The following is a 25,696-nucleotide window of genomic DNA, read 5'->3' on the forward strand; positions in this document are numbered from 1 at the left end:
TGTCAGCATCCATTGATCCTCGGCTCATCATGCAGGTAATTGTATTAGTAGGTTTTCAAAACATAACAGTTCAAACTGTCAAGCTTCAGACAAGATACAATAATAAATCTCATTTCTATACCCTTGTACTCAGGAATGGTTAAATTAATGGCTTCACTGCAGACAAAAATAAGGAGTGTTATATACTCAGAAGATATGCCTATTCTAGTGCACAGATATTTTACCCTCCATTCTCCCCCGCCCTTTGTATTACACTTGTTTGTCCTTTCCACCCACCAAGTCAACAGAAATATGGATGGCCACATCCTGGTTTTGAAATTAGGAGGCACCCAAACAAAGTTGATGTAATAGCTTTGTCATTCTGGGAAGAAGTGGTTCCCACCTCACCACGTCTATTCTTTACACCTCCCTTCCAATGTTCTCTTTGTCCTGATGATCAATAAGGGCCTTGTAACAGATGAAGTTGCCCCTTCATGGATTACTGCCCCTTCATGGATTACTGCCTTGTCGTGGCGAAGGGGCTTGCGTAATTCAATGAAGCTATGAGCTATGCAGTGCAAGGCCACCCAAGCCGGAAAGGTCATAGCCGAGAGTTCTGACAAAACGTGATCCACTGGAGAAGGAAATGGCAACCCACTCCAGTATCTTTGCCATGAAAACCCTATGGACAGTACCAAAAGGCAAAACAATATGATGCTGGAAGATGAGCCCCTCAGGTCGGAAGGCGTCCAATATGCTACTGGGGAAGAGCAGAGGGGTAGTACTAGTAGTGCCAGAAAGAAGGAAGCGACTGGGTCAAAGCCGAAAGGACGCTCAGCTGTGGATGTGTCTGGTGGTGAAAGGAAAGTCCGATGCTGTAAAGATTTTTTCTCCATAGGAACCTGGAATGTAAGATCCATGAATCAAGGAAAGCTGGACGTGGTCAAACAAGAGATGACAAGACTGAAAATCGACATCTTAGGTATCAGCGAACTAAAATGGACAGGAATGGGTGAATTTAATTCAGATGACCATCAGGTATACTATTGCGGGCAAGAATCCCTCAGAAGAAATGGAGTAGCCTTCATAGTCAATAAAAGAGTACGAAAAGCAATACTGGGATACAATCCTCAAAATGACAGAATGATCTCAGTTCGAATCCAAGGCAAACCATTCAATATCACAGCAGTCCAAGTCTATGCCCCAACCACCAGTGCTGAAGAGGATGAAATTGACTGGTTCTATGAAGCCCTACAGCACCTTATAGAACTAACACCAAAAATGATGTCCTTATCATCATGGGGGATTGGAATGCTAAAGTAGGAAGCCAAAAGATAACCGGAATAACAGGCAAGTTTGGCCTTGGAGTACAAAATGAAGCAGGGCACAGGCTGATAGAATTTTGTCAAGAGAATACAATAGTCATAGCAAACACTCTTTTCCAACAACCCAAGAGACGGCTCTACACATGGACATCACCAGACGGTCAACACAGAAATCAGATTTACTATATGCTCTGCAGCCAAAGGTGGAGAAGCTCTATACAGTCAGTAAAAACAAGACCATGAGCTGATTGTGGCTCAGACCACGAGCTTCTCATTGCAAAGTTTAGGTTTAAACTGAAGAAAGTAGGGAAAAGCACTAGGCCACTCAGGTATGAATTAAATCATATCCCTGTTGAATATACAGTAGAGGTGACAAATAGATTTAAGGAATTAGATCTGATAGACAGAGTGCCTGAAGAACTATGGACAGAGGTTCGCAACATTGTAGAACAGGTAGCAACCAAAACCATCCCAAAGAAAAAGAAATGCAAGAAAGCAAAATGGCTGTCTGAGGAAGCTTTGCAAATAGCTGAGGAAAGGAGGGAAGCGCAAGGCAAGGGAGAAAAAGAAAGATACGCCCAATTGAATGCAGAATTCCAGAGAATAGCTAGAAGAGATAAGAATGCCTTCTTAAATAAACAGTGCAAAGAAATAGAAAAAAACAATAGAATAGGGAGGACCAGAGATCTTTTCAAGAAAATTGGAGAGATGAAGGGAACGTTTCATGCAAAAATGGGCATGATAAAGGACCAAAATGGCAGGGACCTAACAGAGGCAGAAGAGATTAAGAAGAGGTGGCAAAATTACACAGAAGAACTATACAAGAATGAGCTTAACGTCCCTGATAATCACAATGAGGTGGTCACTGAGCTCGAGCCAGACATCCTAGAATGTGAAGTGAAGTGGGCCGTAGAAAAGCTGAGCAACAACAAAGCTAGTGGAGGTGACAGTATTCCAGCTGAGCTATTCAAAATCTTAAAAGACGATGCAGTAAAAGTGCTACACTCAATTTGCTAGCAAACTTGGAAAACTCAACAGGGGCCACAGGATTGGAAAAGATCAGTTTACATTCCAATTCCAAAGAAAGGCAGTGCCAAAGAATGTTCAAACTATCACACCATTGCACTCATTTCTCATGCTAGTAAAGTTATGCTTAAAATCCTACAAGCTAGACTCCAACAGTATGTGGATCGAGAACTACCAGAAGTACAGGCAGGATTTCGAAGAGGCAGAGGAACTAGAGATCAAATTGCCAACATACGCTGGATCATGGAGAAAGCTAGAGAGTTCCAGAAAAACATCTACCGTACTTCTTCTTCATTGACTATGCTAAAGCCTTTGATTGTGTGGATCATAACAAACTGTGGCAAGTCCTTAAAGAGATGGGCATACCATACCATCTTATTTGTCTCTTGAGAAACCTATATGCAGGCCAAGAAGCAACAGTGAGAACTGGACACGGAACCACTGATTGGTTCAAAATTGGGAAAGGAGTCTGTCAAGGCTGTATACTGTCACCCTGCCTATTCAACTTATATGCAGAGCACATCATGAGAAAGGCAAGGCTAGATGAATCAAAAGTTGGAATTAAGATTGCCGGAAGAAATATCAACACCTAAGATATGCAGATGATACCACTCTAATGGCAGAAAGTGCAGAACAACTAAAGAGCCTCTTGTTGCAGGTGAAGAAGGAGAGTGCAAAACTTGGGTTGAAACTTAACATTAAGAAAACCAAGAACATGGCATCTGGCCCTCTCAATTCCTGGAAAATAGACGGGGAAGAAATGGAGGTAGCTTTTTGGATTAAAATTTGGTGGAATATGCAAAAGATATTTAAGAAAAGGATAAAGTTTTCTCTGCAGTTCTTTTTGTTGGGTATTATTACAGATACTACTGTTATAGACACTAAATTGATGTTGAACCTAATTACCGCAGCGAGACTTTTAGTAGCGCAATATTGGAAGAAGGAGGAACTGCTGACTATAGAAGAGTGGACTTTGAAAGTTTCTAACCTGGTGGAAATGGCAAAGATTTCAGCATATTTGAAAGAACAATCGCAACAGAGATATATTGTGGAACGGAGAAGATGGATTGATTATATTCAGAATAAATATGGGACTAAAAAGTTTCACTTAGCATTTGAATAAGTAGTGGTTTTATATGATGTATAATTAGTTATTTGTTATTTGTTAGCAATATGATGACTATGGAGAGTTAAAGTGCGACAGAATTTAATGTTTTATTTTTGGGTTGTTAGCATATTTTAGCTTATGTTTGTAATATTATACCCTGTATTCAGCTCTGGGAAGTCGGGGAGGGGGGAGGGGTGGGGAGGGGTGGGTTGTGGAGAGGGGAGGGAGAGGTGGGGGTTTTTCTATTTTTTTGTTTCTTTTTTATCTTAAAATGTATTGTAAAACTTTTCAATAAAAAAAAAAGAAATGGAGGTAGTGACAGATTTTATTTTCCTGGGCTCCAAGATCACTGCAGATGGGGACCGTAGCCAAGAAATTAAAAGACGCTTGCTCCTTGGGAGGAAAGCCATGCCAAATCTAGACAGCACACTAAAAAGCAGAGATATCACCCTGTCAACAAAAGTGTGTATAGTCAAGGCTATGGTCTTCCCAGTTGCAATGTATGGCAGTGACAGTTGCACCATAAAAAAGGCTGAGCGCCAAAGAATTGAGGCCTTTGAACTATGGTGCTGGAGAGTACTCCTGCGAGTCCCTTGGACTGCAAGGTGATCAAACCGGTCAGTCCTAGAGGAGATCAACCCTGACTGCTCTTTAGAAGGCCAGATCCTGAAGCTAAAACTCAAATACTTTGGCCACCTAATGAGAAGGAAGGACTCACTGGAGAAGAGCCTAATGCTGGGAAAGGTTGAGAGCAATAGAAGAAGGGGACGACAGAGAATGAGGTGGCTGGATGGAGTCACTGAAGCAGTAGGTGTGAGCTTAAATGGACTCCAGAAGATGGTAGAGGACAGGAAGGCCTGGAGGAACGTTGTCCATAGGGTCGCAATGGGTCATACACAACTTCGCAGCTAACAACAACAACAACAGATGTTGATCACTGAAGGAACCAGAAAGTTCAACAGAAGGTATGGACTGTAGCCTGTTAGGGAAAGCATGAACTTAGTAGATACTGGGAGAAACGTAAGTGTTATAGGATGAGTGGCCATATAAATGCTTTAAATAAATAAAATATTATAAGTAAACTTAGTCATAGAGAAATGATCAGACTAATTATCTTGCTGATCTATTACATAGCAACAAAGGTATTATTTTAAGGTTACATCTGTTATCTCTGTTTTATTATCCAAGAACAGAGGAAAGATAGAGCTTTACATGCAAATAGTTGAAGCAGAACTTTCAAAAAAGGATGGCATCTATTAGAAATTAGATAATGGAATAAGTCAAAGTTCTAAAACATTTGATGAAAGAACAAAACAACTGCCTCAAGGCTGTAGTAGAAGCCATGGGAAGGGAATGAAGTGGACTATCTTGGAGAAGGGGCTAATTACCACCAGAACAGTAGCCAGGCTATATATGTAGTTTTAAAGAGTAGGAATAAGGGACGCAGTGGCTCAGTGGGTTAGGTCGCTGAGCTTGTTGATCAGAAGGTCGGCAGTTTGGCGGGTCGAATCCCGAGTGCTGCGTAGCAGAGTGAGCGCCTGTTACTCATCCCAGCTTCTGCCAACCTAGCAGTTCAAAAGCACGTAAAAAATGCAAGTAGAAAAATAGGGACCACTACGGTGGGAAGGTAACAGCGTTCCGTGCGCCTTTGGCGTCTAGTCATGCTGGCCACGTGACCACGGAGACGTCCTCGGACAAGCGCTGGCTCTTCGGCTTTGAAACGGAGATGAGCACCGGCCCCTAGAGTCAGAAACGACTAGCACACATGTGCGGGGGAACCTTTACCTTTACCTTTAAAGTGTAGGAAAATTGTTTCCCTAATTCTCTTTGCGGGAACAAATAAAAGAATCCAGCAGTTTGTTACTTCATTATATTTCTATGCTGCTGCAAAATATACTATCTCTCCATAGCCTACACCCACAAAAAATAATAATACAAAATCAGAATAAATGATCTTGTGCAAAACATTCAACTAAGCACAATGGTAACAGCTCTTACTCTACAATTGCTTTCTGGAACAAACTGATCTTCAACAATGCCTGTGAACTTCAACAACGCCTTTCTTTTCATGGCCTTCAGACTGGGAGATAGCTCTTTATTATGGCCTAAAGAACCACCAATTCCTGCCTTAACAGCTTCATTCCTCACCCAGCCAAACACAAATATAAAAGAGACTCCACACTCAAACATAATTTGTTTCATTCATGAAATCTTCTTCAATGATATATTTTTAAAAATATGGTTAATCCATAAATACACTTTATTCTATTTATATAATTTATAGATCCATTTCTCTACTCAACAAGCCAAAGCCATACTTCTCTGACAGAAAAACTCACTTTGAAAGGAAAGCCTTTAGAATTTATACTGCCAACTTGATGAGGGGAAAAAAATCTGGGAAGACATCCTGTTCTGTATAGGGCATGTAATGCCATTCTGAGTTAATGTGCTTTGCTCTGGCAGCTAGAGAATGAGCTAAAGTATAAACCACTGATTATTTCAGATCTAATAGCAGCAGAAAAGGGACGCGGTGGCTCAGTGGGTTAGGACGCTGAGCTTGTCGATCAGAAGGTCGGCAGTTTGGCAGGTCGGCAGTTTGGCAGGTCGAATCCCGAGTGCCGCGTAACAGAGTGAGCTCCTGTTACTCGTCCCAGCTTCTGCCAAACTAGCAGTTCAAAAGCACGTAAAAATGCAAGTAGAAAAATAGGGACCACTACGGTGGGAAGGTAACAGCGTTCCGTGCGCCTTTGGCATCTAGTCATGCCGGCCACATGACCACAGAGACGTCATCGGACAAGCGCTGGCTCTTCGGCTTTGAAACGGAGATGAGCACCGGCCCCTAGAGTCGGAAACGACTAGCACGCATGTGCGGGGGAACCTTTACCTTTACCTAATAGCAGCAGAATTACCTCCCAAACTTAGAAACGATCCATTCACAACACTGAATCATAACAGATACATACTCCAAGAAAATACAGTGAACTTGGTAGACATACATGTAGTTCTCAACTTAGGACCAGTAGTTTTGTGACTTTGAACTTATGACAGACCCTCCAACTTACAACTCAGATTCAAAGTTCCAATGGCCAGGCCCTCCCTTGTGGGCATATGATCACATTTAAAGCACTAGGCAAGAAGCCCATATTTACAGTGTTTAGCAGCATCCCACGGTCACAATTTTTCTTTTTTGCCAGAAACCGGCATTTACTTCTACTTTCCAGTAAAGAAACTGCCCATTGTGGAAAATGAGTTCACTTTATGACAGCTGCTTTTGTTTAACAACTGCTGCAAAAAAAATGTGAAATCAAGTCCATCGAATAAGTCAAACACTACTGAAGTGCAGTTTTTAAAATATTAACATTCCTATAACCTTTAAAACTCCTCATCCCAAACTTCCATTTTTAACAATGTCCCTTTGGCTACTTGTTCAGTAGTTTTCCTACACTGATTCATTGGGTGTCTGGATCACATGTAATTATTTATTAGACTAATATCCCTCCTTTCCTTCAGGAATTGAAAGTGGCACTTTCTCCTCCCGTTTTTCCCAACAATAGCAACCTTGCAAGTTAGATTGGGCTGAGAACGATTATATGACCCAAAGGCACCCAAGGAGTTTCCAGGGCTGAGGCGAACTAAAAGCCAGGCCTCCCTGCTCCTAATCCATCATCATCATCATCATTACATCACATCGGCCTTTCCCCCCCCCCCCGCCTCTTTTCAGAAAATGAAAATGTTTATATAACACATACCATGTATAGACATTTGTGAAGAAGATACAATTGAATTGAATTGAGCTTTATTTGGCAAAGTGTGATTAGACACAGAAGGAATTTGTCTCCAGTACAGAAGCACTAAGCGTACATGCAAAGCAACAGAACCATCATGATCATCATCATTACAAAGGGATGTCATTATCAAAGGAAATTTCTAGTATAGATTTTTGAAATTTAACACCAATCCCAATGGGATCTCAATATCCATCCTGCAAGGTCTGCTTCACGGACATTCCTCTCTCGAGATTTCATGCTCTCTCTCCTCCATCCCATTCCCAGCCTCAGGTGGTTTGGCTTTGTCTGGGTGCTTTCATTAAGCCCTAATCCAGTTTGCATACTTGTAATTCCCTGACGATCTAATCCAGTCTCTGCCTACAGAGACCTTTCCCTCACAAGTCTACAATATTTAAAGAATGTGTTGTGTGTGTTCTTTTTTTTGTCTGACTTTTCCAAGCTGCAAACTTTTGGGGGGGGGGTGAGCGAGAGAGTCAAGGACTGTTTGGTTTTCTCTTTCTGCCCGAGTCTAAGCAACTCTTACGTTTGTTTACATCCCTCTGTAGCTGACTATTTCGTTTCCTACCTGATTGCCGAAGACAGCGATGGAGCAGGCGCTCGAGACCTCTCGGGGGCCAAACCAGACGGACGCGATGCGGGACGGCATGCCCAGGATGAAGACTTGCGCCAGGGAACAGATGATCTGTCCCAGGACCGTGACTGGGAACAGATGGGGCTCCGCGCTGCCCGTCTTCACCCAGGCTCCCAAGCAATTGAGGGCGGACCCGGCCAGGGCAATGAGCCGCAGCCCCTTCAGGTCGAGGAGCCAGGCGACAGGGAACAAGAGGGGGATGTAGACGATCATGTAGCACATGGAGAGCCAGTCGATGGCGAAAGGAGTCACGTCGTAAAACCTGGCAAAGATCAAGTTGATGCTGCCGTACTGGATCCACTGGAAGGCGTTGCAGAAGGAGTAGGAGCTGAAGAGCAGAACGATCACCCACCGGCGCCAGGTCAGGCGGACCTCCGGCGCCAGTGCCGGGACTGACCCGTTAGGAGTCTCTGCTTCCACCAGCTCCGGCTTCGCCTCTTGCAACATGTCGGGCTTCTCTAGACACCCCATGCCTGTCTTGGCGAGGTCTGCCTCCCGGGATCAAAGGAGAGAATGGCCACCAGAGGCTCAAACGAGTTCCTTAAAGCTGACGCTCCGGCTGCTTTTGCTTCTCCGCCTGTTAACCCCCGTTTTATAGGCAACAACACCCCCCCACACACACATGCCTCCCTCTTTGCTCTGCTCTTTCGCAACTTTTTTCTAACTGCCCTTGGCACGTGATACTATGCCCTGCCCTCCCGACGACGCCAACTCCGCTGCCCGGGACGGGGATTAGTCACCTGTCTGCCCCGCCACGCCTCTCTGGCCGTGGATTGGCCCTCGATGCCCCGCCCCCTCAGAGAGGCTCCTTATTTCTATGGAAACATTCTGGTTCTCTTCTTCTTCTTCGGTCTTGGGACGTAGGCAGGAGAGCTGGTGGAGATCGGCTGAGTTGAGTAAGCCTGGTATTTGCAAGATCCCTCTGCCTGTTATCTCTCCCGGGCGCTGACAATCAACTCCTTCTGCGTGCAATTTAGCCGGGGGACTTTGCTCTCCCCGGTCAAAGAATCTCCCGTTTGCTTTAGAGCAGGGGTCTTCAAACTTGGCCCTTTTATGACTTGTGGACTTCAACTCCCAGAATTCCTCAGCCAGCTTTGCTGGCTGAGGAATTCTGGGAGTTGAAGTCCACAAGTCATAAAAGGGCCAAGTTTGAAGACCCCTGCTTTAGAGCATTTTAAGGGAAGATTCTGCCCGTCGGATGAAGAACTGGCGGCTTGCTTGTAGGGCGCTCCGCGTAGAAAAGGCTGGGCTAGCTCAGCTGCCCAACATCCAGTATCCTCCGTTCATCGGGCTATTCGACGTTATAAAGCGATACATTGTGTTTGTAGAGAAGCTTTGAAATCTTTCCGCGACCTCCGTTCCAAGCGCTGACACCCACTCGCGTTGCAGGCAAAATTTTACCATAGTAGATCACGCTTCTGGTTTAAATCATTTACTAGAGGCTTATTGCGGGGTTTTTTATACTATTATTTATTGTTTTAGCTTGGGCTCTGTTTAATCCTCTTTTAACTTTTGTATTTTGCATTTTATATGTGCCCTGTTCACCGCCCTGAGTCCTTCGGGAGAAGGGCGGTATACAAATATAATAAATAAATAAATAAATAAATAAATAAATAAATAAATAAATAAATAAATAAATAAATAACAGAGAAAGAGTTACTCTAGGTAAGAAGGATGGCTGAATGTTGTGAATAAGAAGATTCAAGAAGATCTACTACTCCAGCTTGCACATAAGCTTGCCAAGAGGAGTGTTGTTTAATTTTAGAAAGAGATGAGCTTTCTAAAGGGATAAACAACCACCCCTTAAAGCAACTTTCCCCACCCTGGGGATTTCCTGATTGGCATTGCAACTCCCAGAATATATGCCTATCTCCCATTCATGAGTAATGTGCCTTTATAAGTATCAGTAGCTGGGATTGTGGGCAAGTTCTGGGAAGATTGCTGTGACTGAGCTTGTACAGCATGCCAAGTTTTCTTAACCACAGCTTACTGAATAAACCACATTAAATGGGTTCATACAACAAACTAAGGCAAAACTAGATAAGCAATGTAATGTATCTATTTGAAAGTTATATGGCTGCCCGTCTCAGATAATGTGACTCCAGGCCTTATCTGCACCACCACATTCAGGACCAATTGCAACTTCTGTGTGGTCTTCAACAGCAGTGCCATATAGAGGGTGTTGCAACAGTCCAGTCAGAAGATCAATAAGGTATGAATGATTGTGGGGAGGACTTCTCAATCCAAAAATATAATAGCACTGACAATGTTACCTAATTTGGGTAATGAAATGTCTGCAAGAAAACAACCAAGCTCAGAGAGCACCAACCCTGAGTTACAAATATTCTTCATTGGAAAAACAGGTGCAATTAACACATCAAACAAAGTCATGCAAAATACCAGAGCTTTGAGTCCAAAAGAGCCCCTAAATAGCACACCGCATCTGAGCAAGGCAGTACAACCCCCACTCAGACTTGGAGGAACTATGTGGGTACTGGTAATGGTGTTCAAGGCCCTACATGGCATGGGTCCGGAGTACCTCAGGGATCACCTGCTGCCGGCATCAACTTCCCTCCACCCTGTGCGTTCCCTCAGAGAGGGTCTCCTCAGGGTGCCACCGGTCAGAGAATGTCGTCTGGTGGCCCCCAGGGGGAGGTCCTTCTCTGTGGGCGCTCCGGATTTATGGAATCGGTTGCCGGTCGAGCTCCGGATGGCGCCCGACCTTCGCTCCTTCCGACGCAATCTGAAGACTCACTTATTCGAACAAGCCGGCCTGGCCTGATGGGGGATGGGTTGGGATTTTACTGTTGTTTTTTAATATATCTATTTATTGTTTTAGCTTGGGCATTGTGTTTAATTCTTTTTTTAACTTTTGTATTTTTGTATTTTTATATGTTTGCCCTGTTCACCGTCCTGAGTCCTTCGGGAGAAGGGCGGTATATAAATAAAATTATTATTATTATTATTATTATTATTATTATTAGTATTATTATTATTATTATTATTATTATTATTATTAATAATAATACCCAAAGCTACTTGGTTCTCATAGAGTTGGACTAAAGCTTGTTCTTCCCTATTGAGGCTCCTCCAGCTTTCAGGCACTTGGACAACCAGGAGAAATGATGTACAATGATGTACAATCATTTATTTATTAAATAAATGTATGTGGCTGCCCAACTCGTAGAGTGACTGTACAGAGAAGCTTCATTTAGATGTCCAGGAGAAAGGAGTGCCCTGAGGCACCCCACAAAATAGGGGCCTTGGAATAGACTGCTTCTCCCCCAAAACTGGAAACAGCCCCAACACAACTCAGCTAAACTTAAAAATACTCAGTCCTTCTCTCAATCCCAATATTACCATGTTCAAACTGCAGCTATAAAATATTAGGAAGGGAAAGGACTCATAGTTGATGTATTGCCTGTACATTCATTAACCAGTGTCATTGGTATTTGTTTGAAATATCCTGTTTACAGCTCATTAATGGAGATTTTTTTAAAGATGTATTATTTAAACATGCAAAATATTAATAAACAACGAAAATTACATTAGTAGCATTACACAAAATTCAAACTTCCTCTGGTGCATATAGACATAAGAGTACTAGAGCAAGAAAACTTCATAAGCCATTTAAAGAGATTTAGTGTAACAAACCTATTAATAGTTTCTTTTAATACTTCCTGTATTCTGAGATATTTTATCCTACAAATGAAACCTGCCACCAAGTCCTTCGAATGACATTTTCTAATTGTCCTTTTTTAACCAAATCTATCCATTCATCAAAAGCTCCAATTGCACTTTAGACCCTGTTTCTTCCTGTAACTTCTCACTTGAGATGTTTGTTTTCGTTATCTTACACTGATGGCATTGAATCTTGGCTGTCTCCTAATCTGTTCCTTCTGGGGAAAGAAATGATTCAAAGAAATTCATCCCATCTATCAGAGTTCCTAAACTTTTTGCTATCTCACCTCCCTTTAGTGTAATCTTAATGTACACAATTGCTCTAAAACTACAAACACCAAAATGAACAATGAAAACAATGGAACTTGTTTTTGTAGCAATGTAGAAAGTTCTTCATACTTCCCCTGGACTTGATCTGCACTTTCCCAAGTGAGGTACATCTCACAGTTTGAAAAATCCTGCCACACATGAAAGAAGCTCTGTCCAAACTATTGTTTGGGATTTGGTATCGTCAGATGGATCTACATTTAGCGTTCGGGGTGGCAAAATTAATTAGTTAAAACTTAATGCCAGTAATTATTTCTTCAGATATTATTTCTGACACATTTGAATAACCATTGATTTAGATCAAAAACAAGGAGGAATATTTTAAATTGATAGAAGATGCAGTCAAAAGGAAATAGGCATGAATTTGAACAAACACTGTTGAATTTCAGACTGTTAAAATGACCCTGGTTCTATTATAAGATTGCAGGGGAACAAAGTCTAAGATAAATTGTTTGTTTGTTTATAAAATTTCTGACTGATTCAATCTCCAGGTGATCTGCAAAATATGGTCTGAGTTCATGCTAGTTGAGTGTTCCCTTATGGGCCTTGCTGTTTCTGAGAGAAGAGATAAATATATTTTCCCTGTGACAAAATATCCTTTCAGCTTAACCACAAACATTTTTATTTTTTTCAGATGATTACTGTATATCAGTTACTAAGTTTTCATTTTAAATGTTTGAATTTATATTCCATTCTTATGAATTTAAGGACAAACAGCACTTTCAAAAACCAAACAAATGCACACAGGCTCTTGCCACTATCAAAGTACCTCAGTACTGACCTGCTAAAGCTCATGCTGCTCATTCTCCATTGGCTTGTTCAGGCTAAATAGCAAAGGAGTTTGTTATTTTTTTATGCCCTACATTGCCGTGGGTTCAATGCAGGAAAGGACTTTATCCTGAAGGCTTATAACATGTGCATCAGCAAAACTGTCACACACTGGACATGCTGCATTCAGTCAGGACTAGAATGGGCACAATGAAGAGGATGATGCAGGTTATTAAGACTCTTTTATTCTCTTGGACTTAGCAGAAGTAAAATGTGAGTCCACATTCCCCAGCTACCATAGCAAAGGGATATTAATTGTGCAAAAAGGTAGCACATTGTCTCCAAGGCCTAAATCTGAAAAAATATACACTTTTCCGAAGTGTAGAGGTCTAAAGCAGGGCTTTTCAACCAGTGGTACGGGTACCACCTGTGGTACATTGGCATCTGGCATGTGGTACGCAACCATCCTAGAAAAGTGGTAGCGGGGGAGGGGAATGAGCTGAACTGGTAGCAGCACCACGCAAGCCTGAGCGAGAAATGGCTGGAGCTGCAGGGCTGTCAGGGCTCAGTAGAAGCGCCAGGATCAGTGCTTCTTCGGGGCTGTCAGGGCTCCAGCTGGAGCTTGGTGCTGATCCTGGCGCTTCTGAGCCCAGAAGAAGTGCTGATCAGCTGGAATGTTGCAGCATCTCCAGGGTCTTGTGATTTACATTCAGATGCTTGGCAACTAATTCATATTTATGACAGTCATAGTGTCCCAGGGTCATGTGAAGTGACCAAAACCTGCTGCACTCACCCAGCAGAGGAGCATGGGAATAAAAACCACCCACCCCACCCCCGCTGCCAATCCTCAATAGAAATGCTCACAACAATGAAAACCTCAGACAGGAGGAAGAGCGCCGCCAGGCACTGCTCGTCTGTGGCTTGGGGGGCACTTTTTTCAGTGCCACTGTAACTTCGAACAGTCACTAAGCGAACTGTTGTAAGTCAAGGACTACCTGTACTTCATCACTTTTTTCCTTTTTTGGGGGGGGGTCATCAAGTTTTTGACCCCTTGCTAGGTGACTGGTGGTACTCGGATGTTGCTGTATCCTAAAAGTGGTACAATGGGTGAAAAGGTTGACAAGCCCTGGTCTAAAGAGTTAAAATCCAGGTTGCAAGTTTATTGCCCAGAAGGGCAACAGTATTATCAATGCACTGGAACACAGGGAGATTAAAATCACGTATCTACCTAGCTCAAAAAAACCAATCTTTTGAGGCTGAGAATCCCACTTATTATTAAAAAGGACAAGGTGAAAATTACTGGGGAAGAAAATGTTACTTTTTTCTAGTTGTTGGGACAGGGTTTTAGTCTGAGCTGATTGTATAAAAGTTGTTTTAACATAACAAGCTGATCTGACTGCCACCATTTTATGTAATTATTTCAACTGGGCCATTTTCAGAGGCAGCCATCTCAGAGGGAGTCTATTATACAAAAATCAGATACAATATACCAATATTTCTTAACCTTTTTGTTTCTTTTAGGACTCTTTTAAAAAAAATGTTAAAAATAATATTTTTAAAAAATCTTTTAAAAATTATTGAGGACCCCCAAAGAGCTTTTGTTTGTGTAGTTTGTATATATCAATATTTGCCATATTAAATATTAAAAAGTAATTTGCAGCTGCTACTGTTCTCATGATTGTTTGAAGGCATTTTTATATTGTTTTTTCAAGATGGGCTGGTAAATAATTTTGATTTTTGTGGACCCCTGAGACGGTCTTGGGAGATCCCCCAGATCCTAGGACCACACTTTAAAAAACATGGCCAATACACCATACAGATTTAGAATTACTAGAATGTCATCTTTCTCCACTTGGTCCCCTTTAGATGTGATGGGACTGTAAACTGGCTGGAATTCTGAAAACTGGGATTTCAGAAAAAAATGTTTTTGTGTTATTTGCTCCTAAATATGCTAAAATTGTGGTAAATATTATGTCCACTTACATAGTAACCAGTTCTAGTGACATTAGCAAGATTTATCTCCATATAAACAGACATTAAGTTTGGGGAAGCATCTTATGGTTCATATAGTCTGCTCCAAGAAATTTCCCATTAGTGTTTCCTTTCTCCAGTATGGTTTTTATTCAGTTATTTTTCTCATAGATGTCTTATCTTCTTTGCTTTCTCACAAAAGCAGTTTTTCTTCCAAATGTCATGGTGGCCACTTATCTGGGGTAAAAATAATGCAGTCCTTGGAATGAAATCATTTATATACATAAGCAGAATTTCCCCAAACTTTACATGTACCTTCTAGATACATTGAACTTTAATAACCTTCATCCTTAGTTGTGCAGGCTGGGACTTATAGGAAATGAAGACCAACACACCTGGAATGCTCCACGTAGAAGAAGAGTAGCAGAAGAGAACAAACTCTGGAGCAAAAGGGCAAAATGTAATGGAACAGAAGTAAAAGTGATGTGAGGGTCACCAGACTTGAACACATCTGCACAGCAATGAAAACCGTGTGCACATGAGTCATTGGGTCATGAAAAGAATGTAAACATTGCCTTGCTGGACCAGGTCAGAGTCCATCTAGTCTTACTCTCTAACACTAGCCAGTGAGATGCTTTTGAAAAGATTTTCTCTCTGCCCTGATTTAGCACAGTACAATTTTGGAATGTAGCACTGTAGTTTCCTGCCAGACCAGGGGTGAGGCGTATTTCTGAGGTGTGTGTCATGCATCTCATCTGCTTTGCTTGGACAGACAAATATCTTCAACCACTCTACTAGCAAGAGATTTACATAACAGCAACATTTCATGTTATATTAACAATGCTGTTGTCAGGCCTCAAGACCCAAGAACGTTATGTGGAATTAGTTCCAAGCAATTTCCTTTATGGTTCCTCACCTATAGACAGAAATCTTGCCAAATCAAAGCAACTATTTGCATCACCACAGCTCTACTCTAAGAATTGGGAGAATCCTGCATAACTCTCTTTCTCCTGACCAAACTATCTAAGCTTTACTGCATCCTTGCCCTCTGGAATGCAGCCCCTCCCTCCTGAGAATCCAGACTACATATCTCCACATCATGTGAATTATTGTGAATATGAAGTGTTAACAGTAATGGCCTAATAGAAAATAACAAGCAAAAGTTCATGTATTTTTTTAACTCTTGTTTCCCAGGCATCCTAACTAATAGCTATGCTTTCCTCTCAAGGCATTGAATCTATCAGCCAATTTCTTTTACCAAGTTATTACTTCTTCCTTCAGTGGCTAATACAAATGGCTTAAGAAGATAGTACATTCCACTAAGAAACACTAACACAAAAGGAAAAGAGATTGGAAGGATAGAGGAAAAAGCTAACCCAGGCATTAGTTCTTAGTTTCATACATTTGCATAATAATCAATAAAGATGAAAGCAGTTTTAAAAGAAGCCAATAAATTGCTGGTGTCTCAACAGAGTGAATGCCATAACCTATTTTCCCATCTTTTTCTTTACTGTGGCCTCATTTAATAGTTGAACAACCCAACTGTTCAATGTATGTGAACCAGACAACATTGTCTATTATATTGACTCCAAAAAAACCTGTTAAAGCACTTGTGGCAATGATGATAATACATGTGAGATTTAAAAACCCAAAATTTGATACTCACAACTCAAAGACAAGTCTGGTTAACAAAGGCAAAGATTTATTGAAAAGAAAATTGAAAATAATAAAGAAAATAAAGAAGAAAGCGTTTGCAAACGCGGCCTCTTAGACCCTTCCCAAGTTGGATTGGGTTCAAAGAGCGCGCTGAGCAAGTTTCAAATTAGGCATTTTATACTCTTTCAGGATACATGCCATTCCTAAGAAGCTGAAGTCATTCTTTGAAGTTGTTTTCTATTTCTAAAGGGGTCCTTCTGACCATTACCATCTATCCCTTGTGATCTTATCTAGATCTTATCTCGTTTACTTGTAATTTCCACCTTGGTTGTAATTTCCACCTTGGTCCGATGTTCCTGTCTCTCAGAAGCTTTTTAACATTTCAAAAGAATTTGTTGATTACCATTTGTGAATTCTCTGTCTGAGCAGGAAATAGATAGCCCCACATCTTAGTGTTACATTTGATACAATTCATTGGTGCTACATTTTATACAATTTATAAAAGAATAACCTTTATTTATTTTCCTTTATACAGAAACACAAATAAAGAATGGCCATGATTCCAAGGCAAATATCAAACTGGTTTACTTGCAGTGATGGAATTTTTCAAAAATTCAAAGATAGATGAATGAAAAGGAAGGAGCTGGTGTGTAGAAGATAAGATTCATTTATTTCATTTCATTTTATTAAATTTATATGCTGCCCTTCTCCCCAAGGACTCAGGGCAGCTCACAACAATAAAAATTAAAAAACATAGAGTAAAAAATTTAAAAGAGAATTAAACAATAAATACGAAATTAGAAAACAATTTAACCCAGTAAAAGCCTAATTAAAAATCGTAGTAAGTCCAGGCCCGCTTGTTCGAACAACCAGGTCTTCAGGTCACGGCGGAAGGACCGAAGGTCAGGGGCCGTCCACAGCTCTGGAGGCAACTCATTCCAGAGGGTCGGCGCACCCACAGACAAGGCTCTCCCCCCTGCATGGCCGACGGAACCCTGAGGAGGCCGACTCTGTGGGAGCGAACCGGGCGATAGGAGGTTGACAATGGCAGCAGGTGGTCTCACAAGTACCTTGGGCCTAAGCCATGCAGGGCTTTAAAGGTTATTACCAGCACCTTAAATCACACTTGGAGGGTAAGAGATGGAACTTGTTGGACAATACGAGATGCCGGTATCCACAGCCACTCGGTCTTGGAGGGGTTAAGCCTGAGCCTGTTCCTTCCCATCCAGACCTGTACCGCCTCCAGGCACCGGGACATCACGTCAAGGGCATCACTGGGTTGGCTCGGGGTGGAGATGAACAACTGGGTATCATCCGCATATTGATGATACCTCACCCCAAAGCCACGGATGATCTCACCCAGCGGCTTCATATAGATGTTAAACAGGAGGGGGGAGAGAACCAACTCCTGAGGCACCCCACAAGTGAGGGGCCTCGGGGTAGATCTCTGTCCCCCTGCCAATACAAACTGTGAGCGGGCCGAGAGGTAGGAGGAGAACCACCATAAAACAGTGCCTCCCACTCCCAACCCCTCGAGCCGTCGCAGCAGGATACCATGGTCGATGGTATCAAAAGCCGCTGAGAGGTCAAGTAGGACCAGGACAGAGGAACAGCCCCTGTCCTGGGCCCGCCAGAGATCATCCACCAGTGTGACCAATGCCGTTTCTGTGCTGTAGCCGTGTCTGAAACCAGACTGGTACGGGTCCAGATAGTCCGCTTCATCCAGGAATTGCAGGAGCTGACGCACCACAACACTCTCAACGACCTTCGCTACAAAGCGAAGGTTGGAGTCAGGACGGTAGTTATTCAACGAGGCCGGGTCCAGAGCAGGCTTCTTGAGGAGGGGCCTCACCACCACCGCTTTTAAGGCAGAGGGGAAGACACCCTCCAGCAAAGAAGCATTAACAACTGCCTGGAGCCAGCCCCCTGTCACCTCCCAAGCAGCCGAAACCAGCCAGGAGGGACATGGGTCCAGTAAACAAGTTGTAGTGTTCAGTCTACGCGTGATCCTGTCCACATCATCCAGAGTCACAGGGTCAAACTCACCCCAAATGGTATGACCAAGACCTGCCCTCTCCACTCCACCGGATTCCGCCCAGTCAGAGTCCAAGCCAGTCTGGATCTGAGCGATTTTGTCCTGCAGATACTGTACAAATTCCTCAGCCCTACCCTGCAAGGGGTCATCCCTCGGTCCCTGATTAAACAGGGAGCGGGTCACTCTAAACAGGGCGGCTGGGAGGTTATCTGCGGACGCAATGAGAAAGTAAAGTAAACACACTTTGCCGCTTCCATCGCCACTAGGTAAGGCTTAAGATAAGTTCTTAGCTGTGTTCAATCAGATTCGGATCCGCTGGACCTCCAACAGCTCTCTAGCCATCATGGTCATGTGCAGTTGAAGCCCTTCCTCCTCTCCTTGAAAACAGCATCTTATCCGTTAACAATGACAGGGGTGGAACTGCATTTTATGTGAAGGAAATGCATGTGTATTGAAATCTGAATTATAAGAATTGGAGGATGAGCATTCAGTTCAGTGGATAATGATATAAAAAAGGAAAACAAGGATTAATAATAATAATAATAATAATAATAATAATAATAATAATAATGATGATGATGATGATGATGATGATGATGATGATGATGATGTTGGAAGGGGTTGCTTTATTATCTAGGAACAGAGGAAAGATAGAGCTTTACATGCAAGTAGTTGAAGCAGAACTTTCAAAAAGGGATGGCATGAATCTGGGCATCTATTATTAGAAATTAGATAATGGAATAAGTCATAGTTCCAAAACATTTGATGAAAGAACAAACCAACTGTCTCAAGGGCATAGTAGAAGCCATGGCAAGGGAATGAAGTGGACTATCTTGAAGAGGTTAATTACCACCAGAACAATAGTCAGGCTATATATGTAGTTTTAAAGTGTAGGAAAATTGTTTCCCTAATTCTCTTTGAGGGAACAGATAAAAGAATCCAGCTGTTTGTTACTTTATTATATTTCTATACTGCTGCAAAATATACTATCTCTCCATAGCTCACACCCACAAAAAATAATATAAAATCAGAATAAATGATCTTGTGCAAAACATTCAACTAAGCACAATAGTAACAGCTCATCATCATCATCATCATCATCATAATGATAATGATAAGAAAGACAAAAAAGTCTGGATAGTGGACATGGAGACAGCAGAATAGACGAGAAAGAACTGGAGAAGATAACAAAATACAAAGTCCTACAAATAGAAATAGAAAGACAAAGGCAAGCAAGGGTAGTACCAATAGTAATAGGCACCTTGGGTGAAATCCCAAAACAACTGGAGCACTTGAATACCATTGGCATTGACAAATTCGCCATTAGTCAATTGCAGAAGGCGGCCTTACTAGGAACTGCTTCCATCCTGCAACAATATCTGTAATACCATCAAACATCCATATTTGCCTATCCCAGGTCCTTGATAAGGACTTGATACGTAGACAAAAATGCCAAATCCAGTCTGAACATCTGGCTGACTATGCAATTATTATTATTATATATTATATTATATATATTATATATACCGTAAATAATAATAATAATAATAATAATAATAATAATAATAATAATAATAATAATAATAATATAATGATGTTGGAAGGGACCTTGAAGATCATCTAGCCCAACCTCCTGCTCAGGCAGGAAACCCTATACCATTTCAGACAAATGGCTATCCAGTCTTTTCTTAAAAACTTCCAATGCTGGAGCATTCACCACTTCTGGAGGCAGGTTGTTCCACTAGTTAATTGTTCTAACTGTCAGGAAGTTTCTCCTTAGTTCCAGGTTGCTTCTCTCCTTGATTAGTTTCCATCCGTTGCTTCTTGTCCTGCCTTCAGGTGCTTTGGAAAATAGCTTGACTCCCTCTTCTTTGTGGCAGCCCCTGAGATATTGGAACACTGCTGTCATGTCACCCCTCACCCTTCTCTTCATTAAATTACACAACCCAATTCCAGCAACCGTTCCCTATATGTTTTAGCTTCCAGTCCCCCAATCATCTTTGTTGCTCTTCTCTGTACTCTTTCTAGAGTCTCAACATCCTTTTTTACATCGTGGTGACCAAAACTGGATGCAGTATTCCAGGTGTGGCCCTACCAAGGCATTGTAAAGTGGTATTAATACTTCACGTGATCTTGATTCTATTCCTCTGTTAATGCAGCCTAGCACTCTGTTGGCTTTTTTGGCAGCTGCACTACACTGCTGGCTCATATTTAAGTGATTGTCCACTAGAACTCTGAGATCCCTCTCACAGTTACTACTATTGAGCAAGATACCCCCTATACTATACCTGTACATTTGGTTTTTCTTGCCTAAATGTAGAACCTTACTTTTTTCACCATTGAATTTCATTTTGTTAGATAGCGCCCAGTGTTCAAGTCTGTCCAGATCCTCCTGTATCTTAAGCCTATCTTCTGGAGTGTTGGCTATTCCTGCCAACTTGGTGTCATCTGCAAATTTGATGAGTTCCCCATCTATCCCTTCATCCAAATCATTGATGAAGATGTTGAAGAGCACTGGGCCCAGAAGAGAACCCTGGGGCACCCTACTACACAGTTCCCTCCATGTAGATGCGGTTCCATTGAGGATCACATGCTGAGTACGGCCGGTCAGCCAGTTACGAATCCATCTGGTGGTGATGCTGTCTAACCCACATTTTTCTAACTTATCGAGTAGTAGGTCGTGATCTACTTTATCAAATGCCTCACTGAAGTCCAAGTAAATTATATCCATAGCATTCCTCTGATCCACTAATTTTGTCATTTGGTCAAAGAATGCAATAAGATTTGTCTGGCATGATCTGCTTTTGAAAACCCATGTTGGATTTTAGTAATGACTTTGTTTGCCTCTAGGTGTTTGCTGATTCGTTGTTTGATTATCTTTTCCAGAGTTCCCCACAGAATTCCTTGGGGTGGGTAAATGCTATAGATTATCAAATTAGGAATAAAATCTGGACGGTCCTTTTCTGGCCCAGATTATTTGGGAAGATATTTGTGTGTGTGTGTGTGTTTGTGTGTGTGTGTGTGTGTGTGTGTGTTGCAAATTCTCAAAAAATCAATAGTCTTAATGATTATTTCAGTTTCCAGAAATATACATCATGGAACAAGTAAACGTCCACTCAGAATATATTAATCTTCACTAGACACGTGAATTAAATGTAAGTTGCCAGCCTTGAAGTTTTCTGATGATCTCTACTTCCAACCCAAGTTAACTTCTGTAGGCAGCATGGTGCTATGCTTAGCTCAGCCTAGAATGCCTACTCAACATTCAGATTTAGTACAATTCAATACATTTTAATTCTCCTGTTTTACCCCAAGCAAATACCTGATTTCTTGTCCATTGTACTGGTGGACAGCAATGAAATAACTGATATGCTATGTGAAGATGGGTATCTGTAAGACACTGATTTCTGCACACACACACACACACATACACACATCTCTCTTTAAACAGTATCTCTTTTAATTGTGAGGCTGGTGTTGTGATCCAAGCCAAATGTATAGCGAAATATTTTTCCAGTGATACAAAGTTGTCCCTTCCAACTCTGTTATTCTGTTAAAGCTAACTCAATGAACAGAAAAAAATTATCTTCCAGAAAATCAGAATTATTCATCAGATTAATAGTCTACATTATCAATTTCAGTGACTAATATTTTACCTAAGTGTATTGTATCAGAAATGCATATTTATGTGTGAGTCAATTTACTGAACTCAATAAATCTTACATCTAAACAAAGGCACAGAATTTCACTGTTAAAAGCTAAACTCATGCATACTATACAATGTTACTATTGTAGCTCTTAGTGTAGCCAACAGGTGTCAGTATGGATCACAAAGCCAATAGATCTCCTGAGAAGGTAATGGGTCTAAGCAGGAACTATAGTTGTTTCAGAGTTTAACTTTGCAAATGTTTGTTAATTGTTAAAAATCCTGTTAAAGCCTCTATAATTGGAAAAAAACTGTGTCTCTTTGGTGGAGAAAATGATGTTGATACAAACATTTCTGAAATATTCTTCAAAAGAGAGTATCTGGATATTGCCTTCTGATAAATGGGTGCGCTGTGAACAGATAGGGCTACGTGGACATCATTGAGTCCATAGTTATGTCCAAAGGCAGAAATTATGTAAACAGGATGACCATAAGTGTTCAATGCTCTTCTAAATCTCTTTGTGTCTAAGAAAAGCTGTTTCTCTCAGCTTAAGAACTGTGCAAGCTCAGTCTAGTCAGTTTACTGTGTAAGCCACACAGGAGTAGAATCTGATTGACTAGTTTCTTAGCTCAAAAACAAAGTAAGGCCAAGCCTGGTTAGAAATTGGACAAGAGGAAATTGAAAAATTCCCATGAGAATGTAAGTTTTGTGTTTTGCCAAGAAAACTGCAAGAATATGTTAATGAAGTCACTAAGAGTTGGGCTTCATCGAAAGAGGTTACCTCATTTCATCAAATGGATGCTGGGTCTTGAATTATGGGCTTCTCTTTGGACTTAAAATGTTTCTGCTGCCCTGTATTCAAGTGGTGGGATTCAAATATTTGAACAACCAATTCTCTGTGTGGATGCCGCTTCCGGAAGTCCATTCTGGGCCTGGGCAACAAAAAATTAGCCATTGGTTCTGCCACACTGGTGCAAACTGGCTGAATCCTACCACTGCCTGTATGTGATTTTGGCTTGGAATGACACTATTCAGGATTCTGACTATAGCCTCTGAATGAGATGTCCTTTTAAGAGTGCAAGAATTACTGCAATCTCATATCTGAGTAAATCGCTTTTTCAGCAGCCCAGATGAAAATAGGAAGCAGAGAAGCCTTTAGCAGCATAGTATAAATATTAAAACTAGCATTTCTCCTTTTCTCCTGCTATCTTATTTATCCTGGTCTTGATCCTTATTCTTTCAGAAAGATGGGGTACATGACAATTCTATTGTTTTTCAAAATCATAGCTTGTAGGGGGCACCTCCTTGTGTATGATGAATGTAAAATAAATCAGGAGACTGTGTCTTCTTAAATATGTCTGTTATTCAAGTTTTTATACTGTGTCAAAATAATTAACCCAAACAAATTCCATAGTTCTGATATCCAATGCCATCAGGTAAGATAGCCGCCATCACTATGTGTTAATGTCTGATATTGTAAAGGAATTTAGGGAAAATAATGGCCATCTCTCAAGGTGGAAAGGAGCAAACTGTTAAGATATAATTTTAAGAAGTGATTATGCAAACCAGAGATAGAAATATAAGAAAGGAATTCAAAATAACTAGCCAGCCGGCAAGCTATCTATCTGGACTTTTACTAGGCATCCTTTTGTATAATTCCCCAGCTATTAAAATAAGCCAAAAAAACCCCCAACCAGAGGGTATTTCATGGGGTTTTCTGTTAGCATTTTTCCCTATGTTTTTGGACAAATTATTTTCATATCATTAGAAATAAACCCCTGATGGTAACAGATATTTGTATAACAGTGGAATATGTTCTCCAAAACAAGGACAACACGTTCCCTTGTTTATCAAAGCTTTTGAAAGAAAAATGTGTTTGTTATTATGTGTAGCAATTTGGAATCACCAGAGCCTCTAGCTTTCCTGAGAACGGCAAGATTAGCTTTGAGGTCAGCTAACTACAATGGAAACAAAACTATTCATCCAGAATTTAACTTTTAACTTTAATAAAGAGAGACCTTATAACATAGTGCTGATTATTCATGCTACCACTGAATACAAGAACCTGTCAAATCTGATAATTCAGGTAGTCTTCAACTTACGATCACAACTGAGACCAAAATTTTTGTTGCTATTTAAGATATGTTAAATGAGTTTTCCCCATTTTATGATCTTTCTTGCTACAGTTGTTAAAGTGAATCATTGCAGGTGTTAAGTTAGTAACATGGTTAAGTGAATCTGGTTTTCCCATTGACTTTGTTTGTCAGAAGGTTGCAAAAGATGACCACATGACCCTGGGATATTGCAAGGATCATAAATATGAGTCAGTTGTCAAGCATCTGAATTTTGATCATGTGACCATGGGGATGCTGCAATGATCATGTGACAAATGTTCATAACCCATGTTTTTCAGTGCTGTTGTAACTTAGAATGGTCACTAAATGAACTGTTGTAAGTCGAAGACTACCTGTACATTGAAGGGTCTAAAAGTCAGTCAATTCTGGTGATTTTATGTAACAACAGCATAAATGTGTGTTACTTCTAATTTCTGTATCAGAGTATTACCATATGTAGATGTTAAACTCACTTTCCAAATCAATTAATGGACCAATTTGCATCTTTTATGTATTACATGATTAGTAGCTTTTATGACCGTATACTTTCTATCGGACAGCATCATTTTCTTTCAGAAAATGGGGTATGTCAGGGAGTTGCAGCAATCGGTGTCAAAATGGAGTCAGAGACACTGACACGAACTTGTACTTTTATGTAAATAAATATATATTTACATTTATATGTACAGCAAACAAGACAAGTCAGGCACATCACTACATCATGAGATAAAACATCAGGTAGAAATGGTCAGATAGATCACAGAACAGCATACAGAGCACACATAAGAAAAAGGCAGGAAAAAAGGGAAACTCCCCCTTTACACCCAGCAACCAATCATAATGTAGATTGCCTCATGCAGGAGCCTGCACTCTCCAACCAATCAACTCCAACTAACTGTTCTGGCCCATTATATACTTCACTGTTCAACCTATTAAATTAAATATCTAATAGGATAGCTGTGGAGTTCTAAATTCAGACTAGGAAAAGTACATAGAGTTAATATTTCTGCCTCAGCTCTTGCAGTCCTGCTTGCCTCCCATCCCCACCTTACATTCATAACTAACATTGAGTAAAGAAACCAATAGGCACCTGCTAATTATGAGAGCCAGTTAGGTCTAGTAATTAAAGCATCAGGCTAGAAACTGGGAAACTGAATTCTAGTCCCACCTTAGCCATGAAAACCAACTGGGTGACCTTGGGCCATATTGTCTCAGCTGAACATGTGTTGAATTGTTTATAAAAATATAACAAAGGCAGGATATAAAAATAAAATATGATCAGTGTAACCTTGTGGCTGCATCCATACAATACATCCATGGTGAAAGAGTTTTAGAATCAATTCAATAACTGCAAAGGCTGTGAACACACTAAGCTAAAATGTGGCTATGTGATTTGTGATTTGTTCTGCTGTGCTAATACAACTAACGTTTGGCTCACAGACTTCTACAATTCAGAATGTTTTCCTTGTCCCATTGTTTAAGGGTTTGGGATTTGGAGGGAAGAGAACTGATAGAAATGAAAGCAAATATCAGACTTTAAAATAAAATATGTATTTTTTTTAAAAAAAAGAAATTTTATTTTAGAAAATAATGAATTAATTTTAGACATTTCCTGAGAATCCCATTTCCAGAGCCAGTAG

At 40.9% G+C, this 25,696-nt stretch overlaps 2 protein-coding genes across 4 annotated transcripts in view; both read right to left on the bottom strand.

Moving 5' to 3' along the window:
* Nucleotides 1–8,488, bottom strand: part of FLVCR2 (FLVCR choline and putative heme transporter 2) — a 48,726-nt gene extending 40,238 nt beyond the window's left edge. The window contains exon 1 of one of the 3 annotated variants that reach the window (XM_083349088.1): nucleotides 7,792–8,451. In XM_083349088.1, the coding sequence (XP_083205214.1) occupies nucleotides 7,792–8,328 (537 nt within the window). In that variant the 5' untranslated portion in view covers nucleotides 8,329–8,451. Of the gene's footprint in view, nucleotides 1–7,791 lie in introns of all 3 variants that reach the window. The other 2 variants (XM_083349089.1, XM_083349090.1) reach the window with 2 other exon arrangements.
* A 16,238-nt stretch (nucleotides 8,489–24,726) lies between these two features.
* The window catches only part of BATF (basic leucine zipper ATF-like transcription factor), an 11,908-nt gene continuing 10,938 nt past the window's right edge, over nucleotides 24,727–25,696 (bottom strand). The window contains exon 3 of the mRNA XM_083348394.1: nucleotides 24,727–25,696. This exon is cut by the window's right edge and continues 426 nt beyond it. The gene's annotated coding sequence lies outside the window, so the exon portion shown is untranslated.

The sequence above is a fragment of the Vipera ursinii genome (assembly GCF_947247035.1).
Source record: "Vipera ursinii genome assembly, chromosome: 1".
Taxonomy (NCBI): Eukaryota; Metazoa; Chordata; class Lepidosauria; order Squamata; family Viperidae; genus Vipera; species Vipera ursinii.